A 20,100-nucleotide genomic window follows, 5' to 3' on the forward strand; every position below is an offset into this window, starting at 1 on the left:
CGTTTGCTAATGAAACATTTTTTTTTGTTATACCTACTTATGGAAGAGCGTTGGGATTATCAGCGTAAGGACTGTTCATTGATCAGTGTGCCGTATTTTTTAATAAGTTGATCGTTCACACCTACTAATTTAACCACTTTAATACGATTATTCGACGAATAAGAAAAATAAGTTTAATTTAAATTTTAGTTAAACCTTTGTAAATTTTTGATGAAATTGACGCAACGAGAACTCCGTTTAAAAAATCTGTAAGTACGAGGGGGATGCGGATGATGAAATTTTGGGGTGGTAATTTCTATCGCTGGAGTTTTTACGAGTCTCGTATGGAGCGAGGTTGAGTAATTTTTAAGAAGGAAATGGAATCTCGTGCGCCAGTCACGTGAAAAAGTCACGTTGGCTCATGTGCCACAGATGCTTGGTCAGATAGTCGGGGTAGCGAGCGCATCTCAGTCGTAAAAAGGACCACGCTTGGAGGAAAAAGCTGGGGGAAATATGTCGAAGCGAAAAAATGTCATAAAATTCTTGTCAAATGGTGCACATGCGCTTTGGTAGCAAGCTTTCTGCTTCGGAAACTTTGGTAACTCAACAAAGAGAGCTGATGCCGAAAATCCCAACTTTCGGGCTAACTACGTCTGACGACCCCCTCTTATACAAGAAAATTTAATGCTAATAACGTCTCTTTGTGAGCTGACGCTGAAACAACCCTTAAGAAACACTCGTCTACCTCAAATACTTGTTATGCACATTATGAATTATTATTATTATGTAACAGCAGTTTTATTACCAAATGTACCAACATCAACGTTTCAAGTTGATAATTACTTCGTCTGTTAATACGAAGCATTATAAGGGCTTAAAATTTCGCAATGTGTAACTTTGCCTGGAATTAATAACAGTTATTAGACGAATGCTAGACAAAGAGGGCGGAATAGAATGTTCAAAGTAATAGAATGCACAGCTAGAAAATATTTTACTGCGAAAAGAATTGTTAGCCACGAGTGATTTAAAGCGTGGTTATACCAAACAATTTCACGCTGCGCGAATTCATGAGAACCGTTTAACCGATCCTTCAAAATGCACGAAACCAAATAGTTTTGCCATGAAGAATCCGAGTTATACCGGCATCGTTGTCCACGATTTATGCTTTGTCATAAATATTGAACTCTGAAAACAGAAGTATCGCCGAACGTGTTTGAAATTATTTATCACGAAAAACGAGTATCATAATTTTGGGGGAAAGAAGAAAAGTGGCTAATAAAATGAGGAGAATGGAGAAGCGAGGGTCATTGAGATTGTTGGTAAGCAGATGAACGGATAGAGCTTCTATGAAACTGTAATTATTGGTGATAAGAGGGTAGATCAAAGCTACGAATATAGAGATTCTAGTTTGGTCTGTTTGTAGCGGTTTTCCATTGGTGCAGCTGTTAATTAACACCAAGAATCAGCGCTATAACTTTGGGAGATATATTGAGAAAAATGTTTCGACCGATGAACAATTTTTCGTTGCAACAATAATTTATTCATTATATCAATGAATTATTCGTTGTATCAATAAATTTGTTCATTGTTGTAATGAAAAATTGTTCATGGTCTGAAATAATTTTCTCGCAGTAATGAATAAAAAATGGCTAATAAAACGAGGAAAAGGGAGAAACGAGGATCATTAAGATTGTTGTGGAGCAGATGAACGGATAGAGCGTGGTATGAAACAGGAATTGGCGATATGGAAGCAGATCAAAGCTGCGAATATTGAGATACTAGTTTGGTCTACGCGTAGCGGTTTTTCATCGGTGGCTGTTAATCGCGTAATATCAAGAGCACACTATGCGTCTTTATAAAAGAGATACTTACACACACATTCCAATTGCTAGTCCATTTTGTCGAACATCCTCTAAATCTCAATAACCTTTTTATGTCTTATACTATCAACGCTATGTTATTCGATCTGACACTAGAATTTTTATGGCAAAATATGGCTTTTTTATCACGTTTTTACAGGGCAAAAACTTTTAATTAAAATTTTTCCATACATGAATGCGCAAATTGCCATAGTAGCATTAATTCCTATTCTCGTTCCTCTGTACGGTATTTGTGATTCGGTTACTGCGATCGAAAAATATATTTCTTTACTAGCATTTATTCCATGCTTCGTTTTTGGTTTTCCCAGCCATTTCCCGTGTATAAAAATACGAGTATCGAATTTTCAGTGGTTAAATTAGTAGGTTATGAATAAACATGAATCGAGAGAAACAAATTTTAACTTATCGTAAGAATACTCGCAGAATCTTTATTCAAATTTCAATATACAGGGGATTGGGGACAGAAATTTTTCTTTCATACAACACACTGACCAAGTTTGACAGCGATCGCAATTGTTGTATTTCAGGATGAGCGATTCGCAATACACTGTACAACAATTCACTCGTAACTGGCGTTTCCAGTAAGCCCGATAGTCCTCTGCTAGAACGGGACACGGTTCTGCTTAAAACGGTAGATTTTATGCAAACAAGCGTGACAGAAAACGCTTTGGATTGGTCGCATTCGAGAAGCTACGTCGGCCACATGTCTCTACCGGTTTAATCCCTCAGGGAGCAAATTTACAGCTGGCTGTGCGTCAATTTGCAAATAAATATCAGCTTGGATGACCAATTTGCTCGCTCAGGTGTGAATTAAGCTTCGAGAGAGACGAAAAAGTTATAACGGAAAGAAAATTGGAGGAGGGTCGCGTTTGTACGAAAATGATGGTATACTATATATAAAGTTTAAAATATATATAGTATATCTATCTGTGGAGGTAGGGTTTTAAGTAGATCGTGGCTCTCCCTTTAGCAGAGGATCGAGCCTACCACCACGACGAAGTAGGCAAAAGACAAGTTTTGGTCCTAGTAGCCTGAGAGGGTGGGTCTGATTGGCTCCATTGAAACTCACCGATGAGATACCATTCTCCGTTCATGATGAAATCGGACAAGTCACCACCCTCATCTGAATTGAGTACCAGATCGACCTACCAAGGTCAAAGTTTGATTAAGACAGGTACGTTCTACGGGACATTCCGAGTGTACTTGAAAGCCGCGTGCACATGCAACCATCCATCCGACTCATCTACTTTTGCAAACATTGAACTAATAAGGGGTGGGAACTTTGAAAAGCTGCTGCTTCTGCTGCTGTTTATTGCAAACTGCTGATGCTCTCCTTCATTCTTCTGATATTCCACTCTCCTCAACTTACTCCCCCCCCCCTCCCATTCCGCCCTCCTAATTATCCACTTAGCATCGTTATCACGCAGCATCATTATAATTACTTTATATCACATATGCTATAATACTGCAATTACCTCCTACCCTCTCAAAGTATACTAATAGCAAAAAATTAAAAGTTTTCTTTCAATACATATTTCCTCCTACAGCATTATTAAAGCAAGCACTATACTAAATAATTCCAGGATAATCTCGTCAAACGATCCAATATACATACGTACATATAAAACTAAAGTCATTATTAAACTGGTCTATCCAAAGTTACTCCTCTCTAACTCTCATTCTTTGCGATTTCTAAACACGTGTTACTAATTGATGAGAAGCTTTTAAAGCTCTCGTGGATAACACGACAAATTAATTTGGGAAAGCAGCTGCAAATTCAATTTTCATCATCGCAGGTGGAGGAATCGTGCAACATGTATTAGACTATACACACACACATATATATATATATATGTATATAGTAGTGTAGAGAGATGAATCGAGGGAAAGGGAAGAATAGGAGAGAGGGAGGGGGTGATTTCGAAAATCTGCCTTTGTCTCAGCTCCTCGACGAAAATTGCTTGCTTAAGAAAAATGAGCTGCTCCGTGAAAGGAATTAATTCCGTGCACGAGCACAAAATCTCTGTGATAAATGCTGCTACGATACACTCGCTTTACTCTCGGATAAAGCAGAAACGCTCGAGCGCCAAATACGAGTTGGGGAAGAAGAGTGCTTATCGGAAAGAAGTTTCGTGTCTATACTTTCTCTGCTTTTTTTCCGTTATTCTTTTCGGAGCTTTAGCATCATCGTTGCATCGGGTCGAGTGAAGACGACTCTCCAGAAGAGAGAGAATACTGCGAGGTATCTGTTGCTCATTGACCGAGCGCCAGATTGGATGCGGTGGTTGAGCGGCACAGTGGCGCAGCAATTCGATTCTCAAAGTGTCCTCAACGGTATATACTTCGTTTACGCTAATTACGAACGACGTTCTTATACGCAAGAAAATAAGGGACCGCATCTGGACCCTTTTGACAAAATGTCACACTCGTACACGGTATAACGCTCTATATATATATATATACCCAGCGATAAACTTGAAATTATCACGCAACCAAAGAATATTCTCCGACGAAAATATTCGACCCAATAACCCCCCCCCCCCCCCCCCATCGCGCTTCATTCCACGAACAGTCGCGCGTAGACTATACTTCCGGCTGGTTCTTTCTCGCCAATAATTTCAGCGTGCGACTGACTCGAAGCCACTATATTCCGAAATTCGTAGCGAAAATTACGACGGATATGCATTGCTGGCAACGTTAGCCCCATTATTCATCGCGAGACGTATTTCATTCCCTAGTGGCGTACATCGGCCACCTTTATTCCCAGACTGCAGGGTGCACAGTTTGCGCCGCCATTAACCATTCGGACTAATCTCTACATTTCCAAATAAATTTTTATTGCGTCTCGCGAGTAACTCCTCAGCTGCGAATTATATTTACCCCTTTTTATTTATTGCTTATACGTAATATAGTACATAGCGATAAAATTTAATTACCCGACTTGAGTCTTGGTATATACAGTAGTGAAAGTCAAGCATTATATTAATACTACTTATTTCACACACACCGGCTCGTTCTTGTATAGCAACAAAAATCTATTTCAATCAAACCCATAAAGTTACTTTTGACTTTTATTATCGAGTGTTCATAACTTCGCCACGTAATTCCATTATAGTTTATAGCCAATATTTTGTACACTATCGAGAAATTAATGGCGTTTAGCAGTATTGTTAATTGCAGCTATTTTCGCCTCGGATTAGCCACGCTTAATTAGCGTGTACGCATGCAAGATCTACGCATGTACACAACTACTGGTTATGTAGGGAGGTGCAATCCACTTGGAAGCTATAGGCTGTCTAAGGATGTGTAGCTAGGATATCTTGTATACATATATACGATTGTACTTAAGCGAACGTTTCGACTAGACTATTTAGGTAAAGAGCGAGCACTACCGACCCAACCTAATTGGGTGTGTGTACGTGTTGTGTTATTGGCTACAGATACACATACGCTTGTAATATGTACAATTACGTATACACACACATGTAAACGGATAAGTATAATGATGTACGTAACACATAGCGCAGAGAAAAGAGTGTTACGTGCTACCTAGCCACCGTTACTTTTTACATGCACACTTAATACATATAGAAACACCTTTCTATTTACACACAAGAAATTTTGCATTGCTATTTAGCAGTGTATGATATGTGTGCACATTGTACCTATACAAATATGCACACGCACATACAGAGCTGTATTCCTATAACCTAGAACGTATTGTATATATAATATATACAAAGAGCATGCGACACACACTGTACATTTATATATGTATTTCTATATATATAAATATAGAAATTTAATTATGATATACTATATAACATATATATATATAGCATAGTTTTTGTTTAAACAAGGATCTTTATATTATTCGGTTTTTTTGACGGGGCGTAGGAATCATAATCCGGGCGGTGTACGACGATCAGGATTACGTAGAAATTTAACATATATTTTCTACGTATAGATTTGTATGGTTACATATAGTATATATAGAGAGAGACAGCATTTTGCCAGAACGACGCAATTGACGGCACGACGCCACCCGACGTGCACTCGAGGAAACATTACAACAAAGTAGTTTTGCCGACGTGCAGTGGCAGCTCCACAAATTTAATTGGGAGAACTCGCTTGGAATCATGCACGATTCATCAATTCGACCAGGATCGTTTATCCACGTGAAACATATATATATATATATATATATACATTCCACTCTACGTATGATTACTCGCCAATTCCAGTTTACCGCACGATTATACTTGTAATTGACGATTTCGTTAGCAACGTGGACTAAAATAATGTTGAAACAAAAAAAATAATTGAAAATACAAGTTTCGAATGAAAATACTCTCGGGACTATTTAACGTTACACAAACTGGCGTGAGATAAATTGGTAGACTAATTTGACTATTGTCGATGTAACGGATGTAAATTTGGATGGATCTGTTTGTCGAGTTTTGAAAATTTGGAAAGATCGTTGATTTTTGTTATTTGACGAGCGACGAGGTGAAAGGTGGTTTTGAAAGCGAGGCTGGCACTGCGCGTCGTTAAACGGTCTCGAGGGCCACGTAGCGTCGAGACCGATTTTTATGGCAAATTTTATGTTTCTTTTACAATGTATTATTCTCGTGCCCGACACGTATACCTATTATACTATATGTGGGAGAAAAGCTCGCTGTGTCCCGCACGCATCGTTCCCCTGCATTATTGCGAAGCTTTTACCAATCGTGCGAGAGCCCATTTACGACAATTAAAACTCAGCCGTCAAGACTAAAGCTCTGACAAAGCTGCTACAAAGCTCAGGAATTCGCAACAACTGTGACGATAGCTATATATGTATATATATATACATCGATAAGCTTTATATCGATTACACAGTATTACACTGTATACGATGCGTGCGGAGTGACGCGTTCAGCATAGCACAGGATAGTGGAGCGAATTTTTCGCGATGAACGCTTAAATTCTAAGTAGTATAGATCAATAATTTTACAACTTAACGTAACGAGGGGTTGACTCGGTATACAAGTAAGTATATATATTATTTCGGAACGTGGTCTTACATGAGCGCCTCGCTTCTTACGCACTGCACACTTTCTCATTGGCCTTGTCAGTAACGAACTTGAACAGATGTGTTGGAGTGCGTAGAGGGGCACGCAAGTAAGAGCGCATCCGAACAATAAGTGCATCTGCTTCGCGCACGCAAGTAACGTAAAGATTGTGTCTTTCTAGAATGGTCAATCTTGGTAATGTGTCAGTTTTCAATCGTATCGGTGAATCGCACCACTTTTATGAATCACGAGAAGAACCACCAGTAAAATAATTGTCCCTTGCAAGAGTGGAAATGTTCTGGCGGCAGGGAAGTGGAAAAATCCGTTAATGATAGACGTCAAAGGGTTTTGAGCCGGGGAGGTTTAATGCACTAGAGGCAATAGGCATAGATCGAACGGTGGGAAGAAAACCAACCAAACTGTAGTAGTGGCTGGAGAAGAAAAGAACCACTCGACGTTTTCGTTGCACACTCCTGGAACGCGTGCAACAGGTAAGCTAAGAAAGAGTGATATTGAGAATTCGCATATTTTTCAAGCTCCACCGTTAAAGCTTCCGGTTTAAACTGCAACGCGATCATAATGGTACTTTTGAAGAGGACTGAAAGAAGCGTGTTATTGTTTTGCGTGGATTAGCTGTTTTATCTTCAGAGTTTGGGTGTTGAGTGATGCGAGTAAAGCTATGGAGCGACGATGCTTCGTCTCAAGTGGGGAACAGATTACTGCGAGGGAAAAGGGACGCGTTGGTTCTTCTGGCGGTTGTGTGCCTTACTGTTAAGCCGAGTGCATACGCCAGCGACTTCCTGATGTATACGCCCTGAAATTTACGACGTCGTTCATCCACGAGTGTGCCACGGATGCTCACACGTATAAGCACCAGTGCACGTAAACACACACACAGTGGCTTTCGTGCAAATATGTGATAGCTCGAGCGGCAGGACAAACACGAAAATATGCATGCTACACTACTGTTGTACCGTAAACCATCGTTTCACAACTCGTACAAATAATAGTCGAGCGTTGATACATACTATACCGTACATTTATTTCAATGTACTCTGCTATACTACGTGTGCCTCGTACTGCTGTATTTATCGGGAGCTCCAAAAATTTGTAAAAAGAAACGAGTTTGTTCGTGCTTTGTGGGAAAGCTTTTTGTTTGTAATATTTATATTAAGGAGAATTAATGTTTCAGTTGCATATATACAACAGGGTAGGGCACTTGAAAAGACCTGGAGTGCACAGAAGTTAGGTTATCTTTGCACTTGTAATAAATATTACATTTTGTCTATATAGGAACTTTGACCAGCTCCTCTGTATTCACATTCAGGAGAATCTTGTAACGATAATTAATATTTTTTCTATATAGTTACAGAGATAAATGAATTGTTATATTCCAACTCTGAGATGTGTCTTGAGTGTCCCATTCTGTATAATAAATGATAAAGTGTATTCTGAAACGTTATATATACTGAAGTATGACGTATGACTTTGGCAGAATGTTAATTAAATTTGATATATATATATATACGACTATCCTATGATTGGAAATACGAGAAGGAGGTGTAAGAATTCCTCTACCGAGAGTTCTTTGGAAAAAAGAGGAGAATTGTCGAAATGGCGAGTCGGTCAATCTTCCAGGTCGCTTAACTTTTCCACTTGCAAGACTTGGACAACGTAAATTGGATGGTAGTAAATTCAGTTCTTCCCTTTCGTAATAAAGCAATTGTCATAAAAGTGGATACTGAGAGCACAGTAGTGACAGTGAAATAGAGACTAGAGACAATGAAAGTTTGAAGTAGAAAAGTTTAGTGTTTTCGTTGAATGTTGGACGAATGCAGAGAGTTCGATGAATATATTGCAATGACGATGATTAATTGTAGTATAGATATAGACAGATATATAAATATATATATATTTATTTAGATTGGTACTCGTGTGTGCGAAGCGGATGCAGACTTAGCCTAAGCTCAAAGCCCAACGAGTACTCATACTTTAGATTCTCCGTTCAAATTTATATGAGGGAAATGAGAGTATTTGGCTGGATGCAGCAGACACCTATATACATATAGTATATGCGAGATTCGTGACCTTTCACCACTTACAATGTTAGTTGCATTGGAACTATGGACCTATTTGGCACGGATAGCAAGGCAAATGTGAGAGATCCGATGAGCCAAAGTTATGATCCATGCGACAACACTACGGCCTCCTGCGAATCCATAGATAAGTTCATCAAACATTCAGAGCAAACTTTACCGTTTGAGACCGTCGTCGTCTTAGAACTGCTATGCATAATTGAATGGCACCCTTACGGGGGATGTAAGTTGAACTAGCTTTCCGAGCTCCGAATTCACTCATTGAGGGAAGCATAAAATACTTTGCTTCATTGCTTCGCGACTAGAGCATTTAATTGGCCTCGAATTCCCTCGTAAAAAGAACCACTTCCAAAGCTATTCCACTTGTCAAAATAAATCCCGCACTTTCTATAGACGTCAATTGGAATTTTCAATGTAATTTATGTAAATCCTACCAGCATTAGTGTTTCGATAATGTATCAGAAATATCCTTTGGCGTTAATTTGCACAGCGTGTAATGTACTAGCAGCAAGGTGTAGAGGAGCTTTTGATCTAGCATTTCGAAATTTTCTACCTACCATGTTCACCATGCCAGCGATATATAAAGCTGTTATTGCATTTACTGTACCAGTGCATCGCTGCTGCCTAGGTATTAAGCTTTGATTATCAGCTATTTTGATCTGCTCGGATAATGTATCTCCTAGTTAGCTTTACGAGCAGTAACATCAGTAGCATCAACTGTACAGTAGTAACCTGGCAATCGATCAAGATCAAAATGAGAGTTATCGATTAAATTCTTGTAGAGATCCTATATACCGAAGTTTACTGCTCAACTTTGAGCCAGTACTTGCAAATGATTTGCAAGTAATCTTCGTGAAGCAAGTCACTTTGTAATACAGCCACAATTGTGTACAGGGATCAGCAATATCCTCAAAATTGCCCTCCAGCAAAATTTCTCCAAGTGCAATTAGAATTGCTTAGAGCTAGTGCTTTATGAGAATTGTACTGTGTTCAGTGGAACATGGATCAGTACGATGTAAAGTATAAAATCGATATGAGGTAATTGTTTAGATTTCTACAGTGGCCTTTGCGAAGCTACTGATTGCAATACCTGCCGTGATAACGTGTTATCATGTACATATATATAGTCATCCAGACAATATGAGCCAGACTACGAATCTAAAATTCTCTTTAATTCTCGTATAACCACAAGAGATATGCATTTTTTATGTATAATCTTATAGAACGTCTTTCGATTACACTCAGCAAGGTGTCGTACCAGAAATCAATACGTCTTCTACTTGCAAAGATAAACAGAATTTCGTGTAATTACCGAGTCGTTATATCCGTCAGACCTTGTACATGGACCGTGACCGCAACTATCGCAACGTGATAATTTCGTCGAATCAGTTATCAAGCTGCGCTATCCAGGACATTAGCATTGATGCATCGAGCGCAGGAGACGTTATACACGAGAAATAATTCTCTGATGGAAACGATTAAGATTTCACGAAAATTCGTGATCGAGGCGATAGATCAGACGCTATTTAAATAGCGTGGTGCCAGTCGCAGGAGGATCATCCGCACTGCGATGGAGTCGAGCCTAATGCATTTGTGAATTTTCGTGGGTGAAAGGTCAACGAACCGGATCAATTAGGAGATTAATCGGGACGCCTCGAGGCTGCTTGGCGGCCGTACAACTGAACGGAGAATCTCGAGAATGGGGACTCGTCTGTGGCTGGCATGGAAACGTCGCTCAGCTATCGACTCTGCGAAAGGATGTCAGTCCCCCCTCCCGACCCTAAAAGGTCGACGTAGACTGACTCTGGCTGGCTGTGTTGCTGCTTCGACGTTCTTGCAGGTGACCTGTTCGCGACCGATCTCTCTCTCTCTCTCTCTCTCTCTCTCTCTTGTACGGTTCACCGATCACTCCTCTATCACCCGATAGATTAATCATCAGCACCGAGAACCAGTCGAATTCCCCACTGATACGAGAGATCGGACGATTCAATTTTCACGAAGACTCATTATCACTTATTACGACCGGTTTAACAATTTTACAGACGCTTCACGATTATCCCGGCAAAATGTCAAAAAATGCGCCGGATGAAAGTGATCCTTGGCTCGTGGTGTTTATCTGTCTCGAAAAATCCAGCAAAACACTGCTAGTCCGAACCGAGCAACGTTTTCTCTTGATTGTTTTTCGATCTGTACACAGTGTCTTCTCGTACACACTCGTATATCTATTTCTCATCGATTCTTTACAGCGAGTGGCAATAACAGTCAAGCAAGGTAAGCTAAGGAAGAAAATTTGTAAATTCTTGCCAGTGAGAAGAGAGAAAAGTCCCTGGATCGAGGCTCTGTAAGTTTGCAGAACGTGGAGATTGAAAATGAATATAAATCACGTTTTAATAATCTTGGTTATACAATCGAGTGTACGATTTACTCGGGCAATTCGATGCATCGACGAGAATGCACGAAAATCTGCCGAATAAATCCATCTAAAAACTATTATCTTTACACGTGCGAGAGCGAAGTCAATCCGTCCCAAGAGAAAAGCACGTCCGTTCTAATACAATTATAATTTTAAGCCACTGTTGAGATCTTTTTGGAAGAGAAATTAGCGTAGGAAGGTCGATCTACCTGTTGTTTCCAAAGGAGCCAAGCCAATCAAAAGATAGAAATAAGACATAGTGAAATAGAGAAGTAGCAAGATAAGGGGTGGGGGTGGCGCAGACTCACCTTATCCAACCAAACATCACTTTCATCGTGTATTACATGCACTGTAATGGCGCATGCATAAACTATGCTGAGAAAAACACGAGCGTTAGAGAAGTACCGAAACGCGACGAGGATTGTAGAGAAGAAAAAAATCTGAAAAAGTGGAAGCTCGGTTACGTGGGTGGTGAGAAGTGGGGGGTGGAAGAGGAAGAGGTCGAGGATGAGGAAGTTTCGCATGCGGAGTCGATAGTAGAGCGACGTGGACATTTTCTCCATGCAAATTTTTCCAGCTCAGACATAATCACGTGGTCCCTGCTTTGACTGGTCGATGTATATGTGTGTGAGGCATGTGAGTATATTTCTGGTCTTTGTGTGTTTCGGTCACAGCCTGCGTTCTCCTGCGTCTCTCGTTGAAGGGTATATACTTATATATGTGCTTTACATCCGGTGGGATCCGTAGGAGGATCAGAGATAGAGGCAAAATGGCCACGGAAAAGTGTGGCTATAGAAATGTGCACGGATTACCTAAATGCCCATGTAGATTATGATCTATATCGTGATCCGGACCATGGATATCGTGTGTAAAATTAATACTGGGGAAGCTCCGCGCGACATACTCCGGAAGCCCGTGAAAGCAACAGAAAGAAAAGAAGTAAGAAAAAAAAGAACACCGGCAAGCAACATCAGCCCATCATAGCGTACTCCTCTAGGTAGGAGGTTTTCTTACGTTGACAATTATGTTCAACATTTATAGCCAATTCAAGTGCTGAGATTGCAGTGGGGTGTGACGTGGTAAACTAAATCCCGTGGTTCGATGGTGTCGCTCTAAATAAACAGCTATACGGAGAGTAAGGTCAATGCAGGAAATACTATGAGTCCCTCTTGATGCATATAAATAGACACCGCTACGAATCTCAGCTATGTATGTATATATATAAATAGATAGCACAGTAACAATTAACAAGTATGTATGAACAAAAAATCGCAACACCATCGAACTGCAAGCCGTGCTCTGTTGCTGTAGGCGCCTCTTCCTCAACTTCTAATAATGATATTTCTATGTACTGTCCTGTTATGGCTCGAGTTTCATCCTCCGTCTTTGTCCTCGTCGAATCACAGCTATCCTTCCAAAGGTATCGAGAAGAGTAGAGAGGGAATTCGCGGTAAGAGATAAGCTTGCACTAGGACGATAATCCTATTCGTGGATTGACTTTGGATATTTGACAAATTCTCGCTGTTAACAACCTATTTCGTTTAAATATATATATATATATGTGTGTGTGTGGGTTTAATTAATGCATGTCGCATCCACATTCTTGCTAAATTCAACACGATGGTAATTTATACATTCATTAACAAAGCAAATCTAACAGGTTGTAATTTGGTTATTATATACCGACATTTTGCATGTATTACGTATCTGGACTCTTCTTTGTCTTCCTGGAAACCGAAAACCGAAATTGCTACAATGGGCTTTCGTTCAAAAGTCTCATTGTTTACATATATATATATATATATATATCGAAAGGTATTATGTAATTTTTCTCGTGCTACCCCGTATTCGTTTCTCGACAGATCGATATTCTAAACTTTGCACTTGCCTGGATACACGAGATTCGCGAGGTTAAAGCTAAGCCTTCTTGGCGAATCACCGTAGCTTCCTGAATGTTTCAGGAGAATTAGGTAATAATAGCCTGTAGCCTAGATTTATCATTAAGTTTTCACAGTTGTCGAGCTAACTTTAATGTTTTATTCCCCAGCGAACTAAACTATCGCTCAAAATCCCCAGGCAATGTATCAACATCGCCCATCCCAATCATAATATACAGGATTTCATTAAATTTCACCGTAATTCATCATTCCCACAAGTACATTGCATAATTTGCCAGCGATAAGAAGATATTTCATGCCAAAAGTAAGAATTAATTAAGGAGATTCTCCGTAATGATTTATCGGTTGGTTTTTAGGAATCAAGTGGAGGAAGGTAAAATGGTCAAATGAAAGGGATCGTTCAGTAATAAAATAGAGATTCTTCATTTTAGGTACTCGTTACGTTGAAGCAGTGCTCGTTACGCGGACGATAAATGCGATCCAGCGCCATTTTGCAGCTGGCTGAACTTTATTGCTTACGATTTTATGGTCCTCGTCCTTGCCACGCGTGTCATTTACAACTGACGCGATGACGCCTCGGTCGCGAGCGAGTCGCGCAGGCTAGCCTAAATATATGTATATATATATATATTATACAAACTACTAAATTTTCAAAGCAAAGCGAATTTCAATAGTTTAACGGACGACGCCCCGTAATATTTTGCAGGAAGGACCAAAGACGAGCGAGACGATTGACATTTTTTAAAACCCGGACAAGGGACGCTATTACACACACACACATATATAATATATAGTTATACTGGAGAATGTCGAGGTCGGGCCACGATCATAATTAATTTATCGTTTGACCTCCCCCGTTCATTCGGATGAATGTTACAACGGCTGACACGAACGAGCACCTTGCGATTCCCCCATGGAATATGCCCATTACCGTTACGCGATAATCTCATTCCATCCTGGCAAATTAAATCAATGAATGATGAATTTTCAAAATTTCACATATCACCCGTCCGTCTATCGTTATCTCGCGCGTCCAACGTTGAATCTCTCTCAGAATGTCACTTACCTATACACACATATATATATACATGTATATAAATTCTTACTCGAAACATGAGAGACAAGGACGGAGGATGATGTCGAGTACTGTCGAAAATAGCGACGATACTGTTGAGAAGCTACGCGAGACTTTGTCCTTGCAAACTTTCGTAAATAAATCCCCCCAGCTAAATCCCCTTAGTCCCCTTTGGTTGTATTTACGCAGAGGACGTACAAAACGCGTGTGTATGCAAGGCGTGTTTATTATATAGTACAATATAAAATATATTATGTATTAGGTATATATATAGTATATAGATCCGAGCTGAAGCTACGAAGCGTGAGAACGGCTATCTATGGAGCGTTGCTATTGTGTTGCACTGAGAGAGAGAGTTGTGTCGGACAAAGAAGCCGCGAACCCATTGCGCCGGAGGATGAGACTTTTGGGAGAATGTGGGACGTGATGGTGTCGAGCGAGGGTTCTTTATCGATGGCGAAGAACGTCAAAAGTAGTTCCATATCTAGCGGCAATAACGAAGCTTCTTCCGGCTTTTTGATAGGACACCGCGAGAGAGCTACAATCGCTTGAGTTATTAGCGAAGAAGAATCAGTTTCGTTATTGGCCGTTGGAGGCGCTGAGGCTGAGGTCGCTAGTAGAACCACTTGCAGGCATATCTTCGCCTCTAATCGTACACCGGAGGAAAAGCGTGAGTCGTACTGTTTATGGACGGATTGAGAAGGGCTTGTGGGGTAGATCAATCAAAGAGTTGGTGCTTCGTGTTTTGAGCGTGTGTTTAGTGTGTAGTGGAGACAGTAGTGTACCTGGTTGCCGTCGTAGGTCCAGGATCCGAACTTCATCTCACAGTGTTGGTCGTCAAAGGGGAACCAAGTGATGTCCATCTTGCATGTGCTCTTGAAGATGCCCGGAGGGACGTACAGGCAACTGCCGTTATGCGTGACCACCACGTTTGTTTGGTATGTCCCGTCGAAACCCTCTTCCGCACTAATGTTTCATCATACTCTTATTAATTATTCTCACCCGATTCTTCTCTTCTGTTTTTCTTTCATCTCTCTTTTTGTTTTTATCCTCTCCTTATTTATTCCGCCCGATGACGTCATCGCTCCTCATCATTACGACCGAACGCGCAGAGGTCCTCCCAAACGAAAATAGCCAAGTTTTTACAGAAAACCCTCAAGATTAATTCCAAGCAACCACTTAAACCGCCTTAAAGGATAAAGGGACGAGTCTCTTGTTCCCATGAAAAAGATTATTAAGCGAGATAACGTTACTCGACGAGACCCAGCGAATTAATTCTCTTTGAGTATTTTTCAGCTTTTTTTCTATTGTTTGGTAGGAAAAAGTGAAATTATTGGCGCGGCAGAAAATTGTGAATTAAATATTCTGTCTATATAGGGGATTTCAAGATTCGAGCTTGATATTTTAACGCTGCCGTTTGTGCGATTGCGAAAAATTGGCGCCAAATGCGATAGCCGTGCCATTGCAGTATTATGTGAAATTTTGCGTAATGTTGTAAAATGCAAAATAGGCTAGAAATAGCTCGGAGCTCGTTTTAGCGCCAATGCTGCGCTGCTATTTCCTCTTTGGCTCGTTTGGGTTAACCACCTCCACGCGTCCTTCCTGCGATCTCCTTTGCCACGTGCTTCGTGTTTTTCTACCTTTCCTACGAAACTTCCGCGTTATCGCGACGGAATTTCTTTTCGCCCTAAACGTTTGTTAAAGAGGAATATTTAAGGTTGCGCGTATAACGCGACTCGACTACCCTCGCAACGCGCCGTTAATTTCGAGTCGCAGTTTAATTTAGTAAGAGCGCGAGTGTTATTAGAACAGATCTCGCTACACGTAAAAGTGTTAATTAGAAAAAGTTTGGAGATTAGAACGGACACCAGATTTCTCCTTTCCATCATATTACATCCTTTGCGATTTTCCTCGTATTCTAATTGCGAATGTCAATTTAATTTCGTCGTTGACGCATTCGCGAGGTGGTGACCCACTGATGGGTCACTGTTATTTCGGAAAAAATAAATAAAAAAAATGCAACGTCTAGAGCGTGTATTAGGACAGCCCTCGATACACACGATCAGAATTATCCTTTTACAACCAAAAAACAAACACGGATACCGTGTATACACGTGACACGTGATTGTGTTTAGTTGAAATTTTGGCTGAAAAAGAACAATTCTGAACACGATACAATTGTTTATTAGAAAAAGCTTGGAGATTAGAACGGATACCAGATTCCTCCTTTCTATTGTATTACACCCATCGCAAATTTCTCCCATCGTCTAATCGAAGCCCCAGGGCAAATTGACACCGACGATGCGTAAATTTACCGATTCTAGAAATTCTCGTTCATCATGGGTCATCGATGAGCCGCAAAGCACTATCCGTGTAAACATCAAGATTTACCGACTGTAATAAAGTGCATCGATTAGTGCCATTGAGCCAGGAATTATAATGCTCGTCCATCATTCGCCACGTTCACCAGCTTCCTACGGCCAACGGAAAAAGACGGTTTACGCGAATCGAGGCTCGTCGCGTTCTGCTACGAGCTACGCGACTCGCATATTTTCATTATCCAATTCCATTTCGAAAAGCACACACAGTGGGAGTACAAGCTCGATTATTTAACAATATCCATTGAACTGCAGCGGATAGACCGTGCCCACTGGGATCACGAACATTGAAAAAACCTTGCGTTACAAGATTAACTGCAGCGTTGGTTTTCACGTCTGGATGTCAGTCGAATAAACGTCGCGCACAATTTTTCAAAAACCAAGTCTCCCTGTGAGAAACGACCGCGTTGAAAAGTAGAATTTTCCTCGGCTCTGGGAACCGGAGAGTAATTTTATTTCCCACGTCAGGATATATAACTGCGAATGAAGGAAACAAAGATTTGGAAAAACACGAGTGACGAACAATTGAATTTTGTCGAAATTGTTTGTTTATTGTTTGGTTTATACCTGAACCACACAGAAGGGAATCGGAGGACGAGCGTTTTTTCGCGTTAGTGTACAGCATTATCGATCATTCATTTTTCTCGCGTATAAAAATTGAAAAGTAATTTTATTTCTTACGTCGGGAAAAATTCGAAGGAGGGAAAGAAAAATTGAGAAAAACAGGGATAACGAAGAATTAAATTTTGTTTAATATTCTTTTCTATTGTTTAGTTTATACTTGATTCAGTAGGAGATTATAGGACGAAAGGCTTTTTACGTTGATGCATAACGTTATCGATCTGAAAATTATTGTCTACTTAGGCAACGTGAAAATTTGTCAGAAAGCTTCAAGTTTTGAGCGTTCTACATAATGTGGCCTTCGCTGCATGGCAGACAGCAAAGATTTTCAAAGTTTTCCTCCTCCGGAAGTACTTGCAATTTAAGGCGATTGCTAGAAGCTATAAGTACTGGCTCAATGAGGAGGCTCGTATAAAATAGTCGAGTCTACGAAAAAGACCACTCATCATGCGTTATCCGGATCGATATCCAATGTTGCCAATTGAAAAGGAGCAGCAATCACGTTTTACCGATCGATTGCATTTGCATAACGACGAACGACTTTTTGCTTCTTTCGATGCGTACAATAATCTTTCTATTCGCGAGTATTGATTTTGACTCGAGTGCAACAGCCTGGAGTCCCTTAATTATAGAATAAAAAAATGATCGTTAATCATTGGTATTGGGGAAAAAATCTCGAGCCAACCAGAAACGAATTTCTGGTAGAAAAAAAGTAATGCAATAAAAGAGCAACGCTTGTTAGTCGATAATTAATTTTGATGTAACAGAGGTAATATAGGAGGGAACTGATGGAATTCTGCTGTTTTGATTTTCGATACACGTTCTCCTCACCCGATCATATTTATGAACGAGCTTTATTTCCAAGTCGATATCGAATAGTTTTACCTAATGTACTATATACGTATATATATATATATATATATATATACAGTATTAATACAGCGCCCGTCAGAATTTCCAAGCAGGACAGGGAAAATGCAGCTCTGTTAATGCACCCGTTGCAGAAACATCGTCGGATGCCTCGAACGATATTATCGCGGCAAGATTAAACGTCTCGATCGATTTTTCATTCTCGTAATCGTCCCTAACCGTGTTTATCGTCTCCTTCAAAATCTTCCCACTCCCGATACCAGCTTTTTATGGATAATTTTCCACTTTTATTTAACGATTTTTCTTCGTCCAATTTCGAACAATCCGATGGAACATAAAAATTTCTAATCGAATATGCAACGCGGTGAATTTCCCCGGCACGTTCCGATGTTATTAAAATTAACGACTCTGGAGTGTATAATTCTAGCGCGGACTGTACCGCAGCTTTATTATAAAATTGCTATATACAAGACTGAGTGGAGAATCGCGCTCGTTCCAAAGATGCGAACAGCGCAAGAAAATCGTCCGAATTCCTAAATATAGATGAAATGAATGGATGTGGTATTTGGGGAAGTTAGTGGTACATTCGAGTCGAAAAGGGACAAGAGTCGGAGAATTTCTAAGGGCACCAATTGTTTCGCGTGGGACAAAAGACACTGGCTATGGGTTAGGAGGAACTTTTGCTTAAATTCCGACCGTGCGTCGTGCGCGTTCCGTAACGGGCACACTTTAAGTCCGGTCCTACTACATTTACGAGGCTGCCGGAGCATCAAGAGCAACAAGTAAAGTTCACTCTCCTCTTTTGTTTCACGAGTAATGACCGTTCGTCCCTGCGACCATTGTTCTCCAGCGTTATGTATCCTTCAACAATATCCGTCCCCACTTCAAACCCTTTTTTCCCTGCAAAAATCTAATACGTCTTTGCGCGAAGAAACCTGGTATCCTCCCTCCTTCAAATTTTTCGCCTCGACTGTACTGATTTAATTAGATTAAATTCGCTGTTCTATCGTTGCTTCAAGATTCAGCTCGTTGCAATTCTAAACGGTTTACGTTGTATTAATTGGCGACTGTAAATGTAAATCTTGACGGATTTATCCAAGGATTCAATCGTCGGGATTACATATATTTTCTCGCAAAAGTCCGATAGGCTTCTATACGCAGAAATCTGGTACCCTCTCTTCCAAATTTTTCACCTCGACTGTACTGATTTAATTAGATTAAATTCTCTGCTCTATCGTTAGCTTCACAACTCTCTTCGTTTTAACTCTAAACGGTTTACGCTGGGATTAATTAGTCACCGTAAATTTATATCATCACGGTTTTATCGAGGGTTTGATTTCTCGAGACTATTTTCTTACGAGTCCGATGTCGTTCCACGAGTAAAACGGAAAACGTCGGTTTCGGGCTGAACTTTCCCGTGTGGTCTTGGGCGGCTAGGGTTTCACCGATCGTGCCGCGAAACCCGCTCCCTCGCAAGGCACACTCCACTTGTCCCGAGACATATTTCATTTTACGCTGATACTGCAGAGTCTCAACAGCTACAACGCAACGCGAGAGCACTCTGATCACATTAACTCTGTCCAAGTCTCGCGATACATACTGCTATAGGAATTAAAAATTTCAAGCTTTTATTTCCTTCAAAATTTCATTATACCACGTATGCAAAGACGCAGCTGGATGGTGTTAGTAATTTATGAAAAGCACGAGAAAATTAATGGAGAATTATTGTAGAAAATTTATAACGTAATACTCTCGTCATTTTCGAGGTACACGTGCTTACGCGTGGTGTGTCAAGCGTTCTTTTGTTTCAATATGACCAGAATTTTATTCATAGTA

The 20,100-nt window shown here is 40.3% G+C and overlaps 1 protein-coding gene across 1 annotated transcript in view; it reads right to left on the minus strand.

Moving 5' to 3' along the window:
• The window catches only part of nAChRalpha6 (nicotinic acetylcholine receptor alpha6), a 166,699-nt gene that overhangs the window by 55,266 nt on the left and 91,333 nt on the right, over nucleotides 1-20,100 (minus strand). Inside the window, exons 6-7 of the mRNA XM_066740696.1 lie at nucleotides 15,181-15,361; nucleotides 2,929-3,004 (exon numbers count right to left, since the gene is read on the minus strand). Coding sequence (XP_066596793.1) covers nucleotides 2,929-3,004; nucleotides 15,181-15,361 — 257 coding nt within the window. The remainder of the gene's footprint in view (nucleotides 1-2,928; nucleotides 3,005-15,180; nucleotides 15,362-20,100) is intronic.

The sequence above is a fragment of the Prorops nasuta genome, unplaced genomic scaffold (assembly GCF_024137725.1).
Source record: "Prorops nasuta isolate Cenicafe-Biocafe unplaced genomic scaffold, Cenicafe_Pnas_1.2 PNAS00002, whole genome shotgun sequence".
NCBI lineage: Eukaryota > Metazoa > Arthropoda > Insecta > Hymenoptera > Bethylidae > Prorops > Prorops nasuta.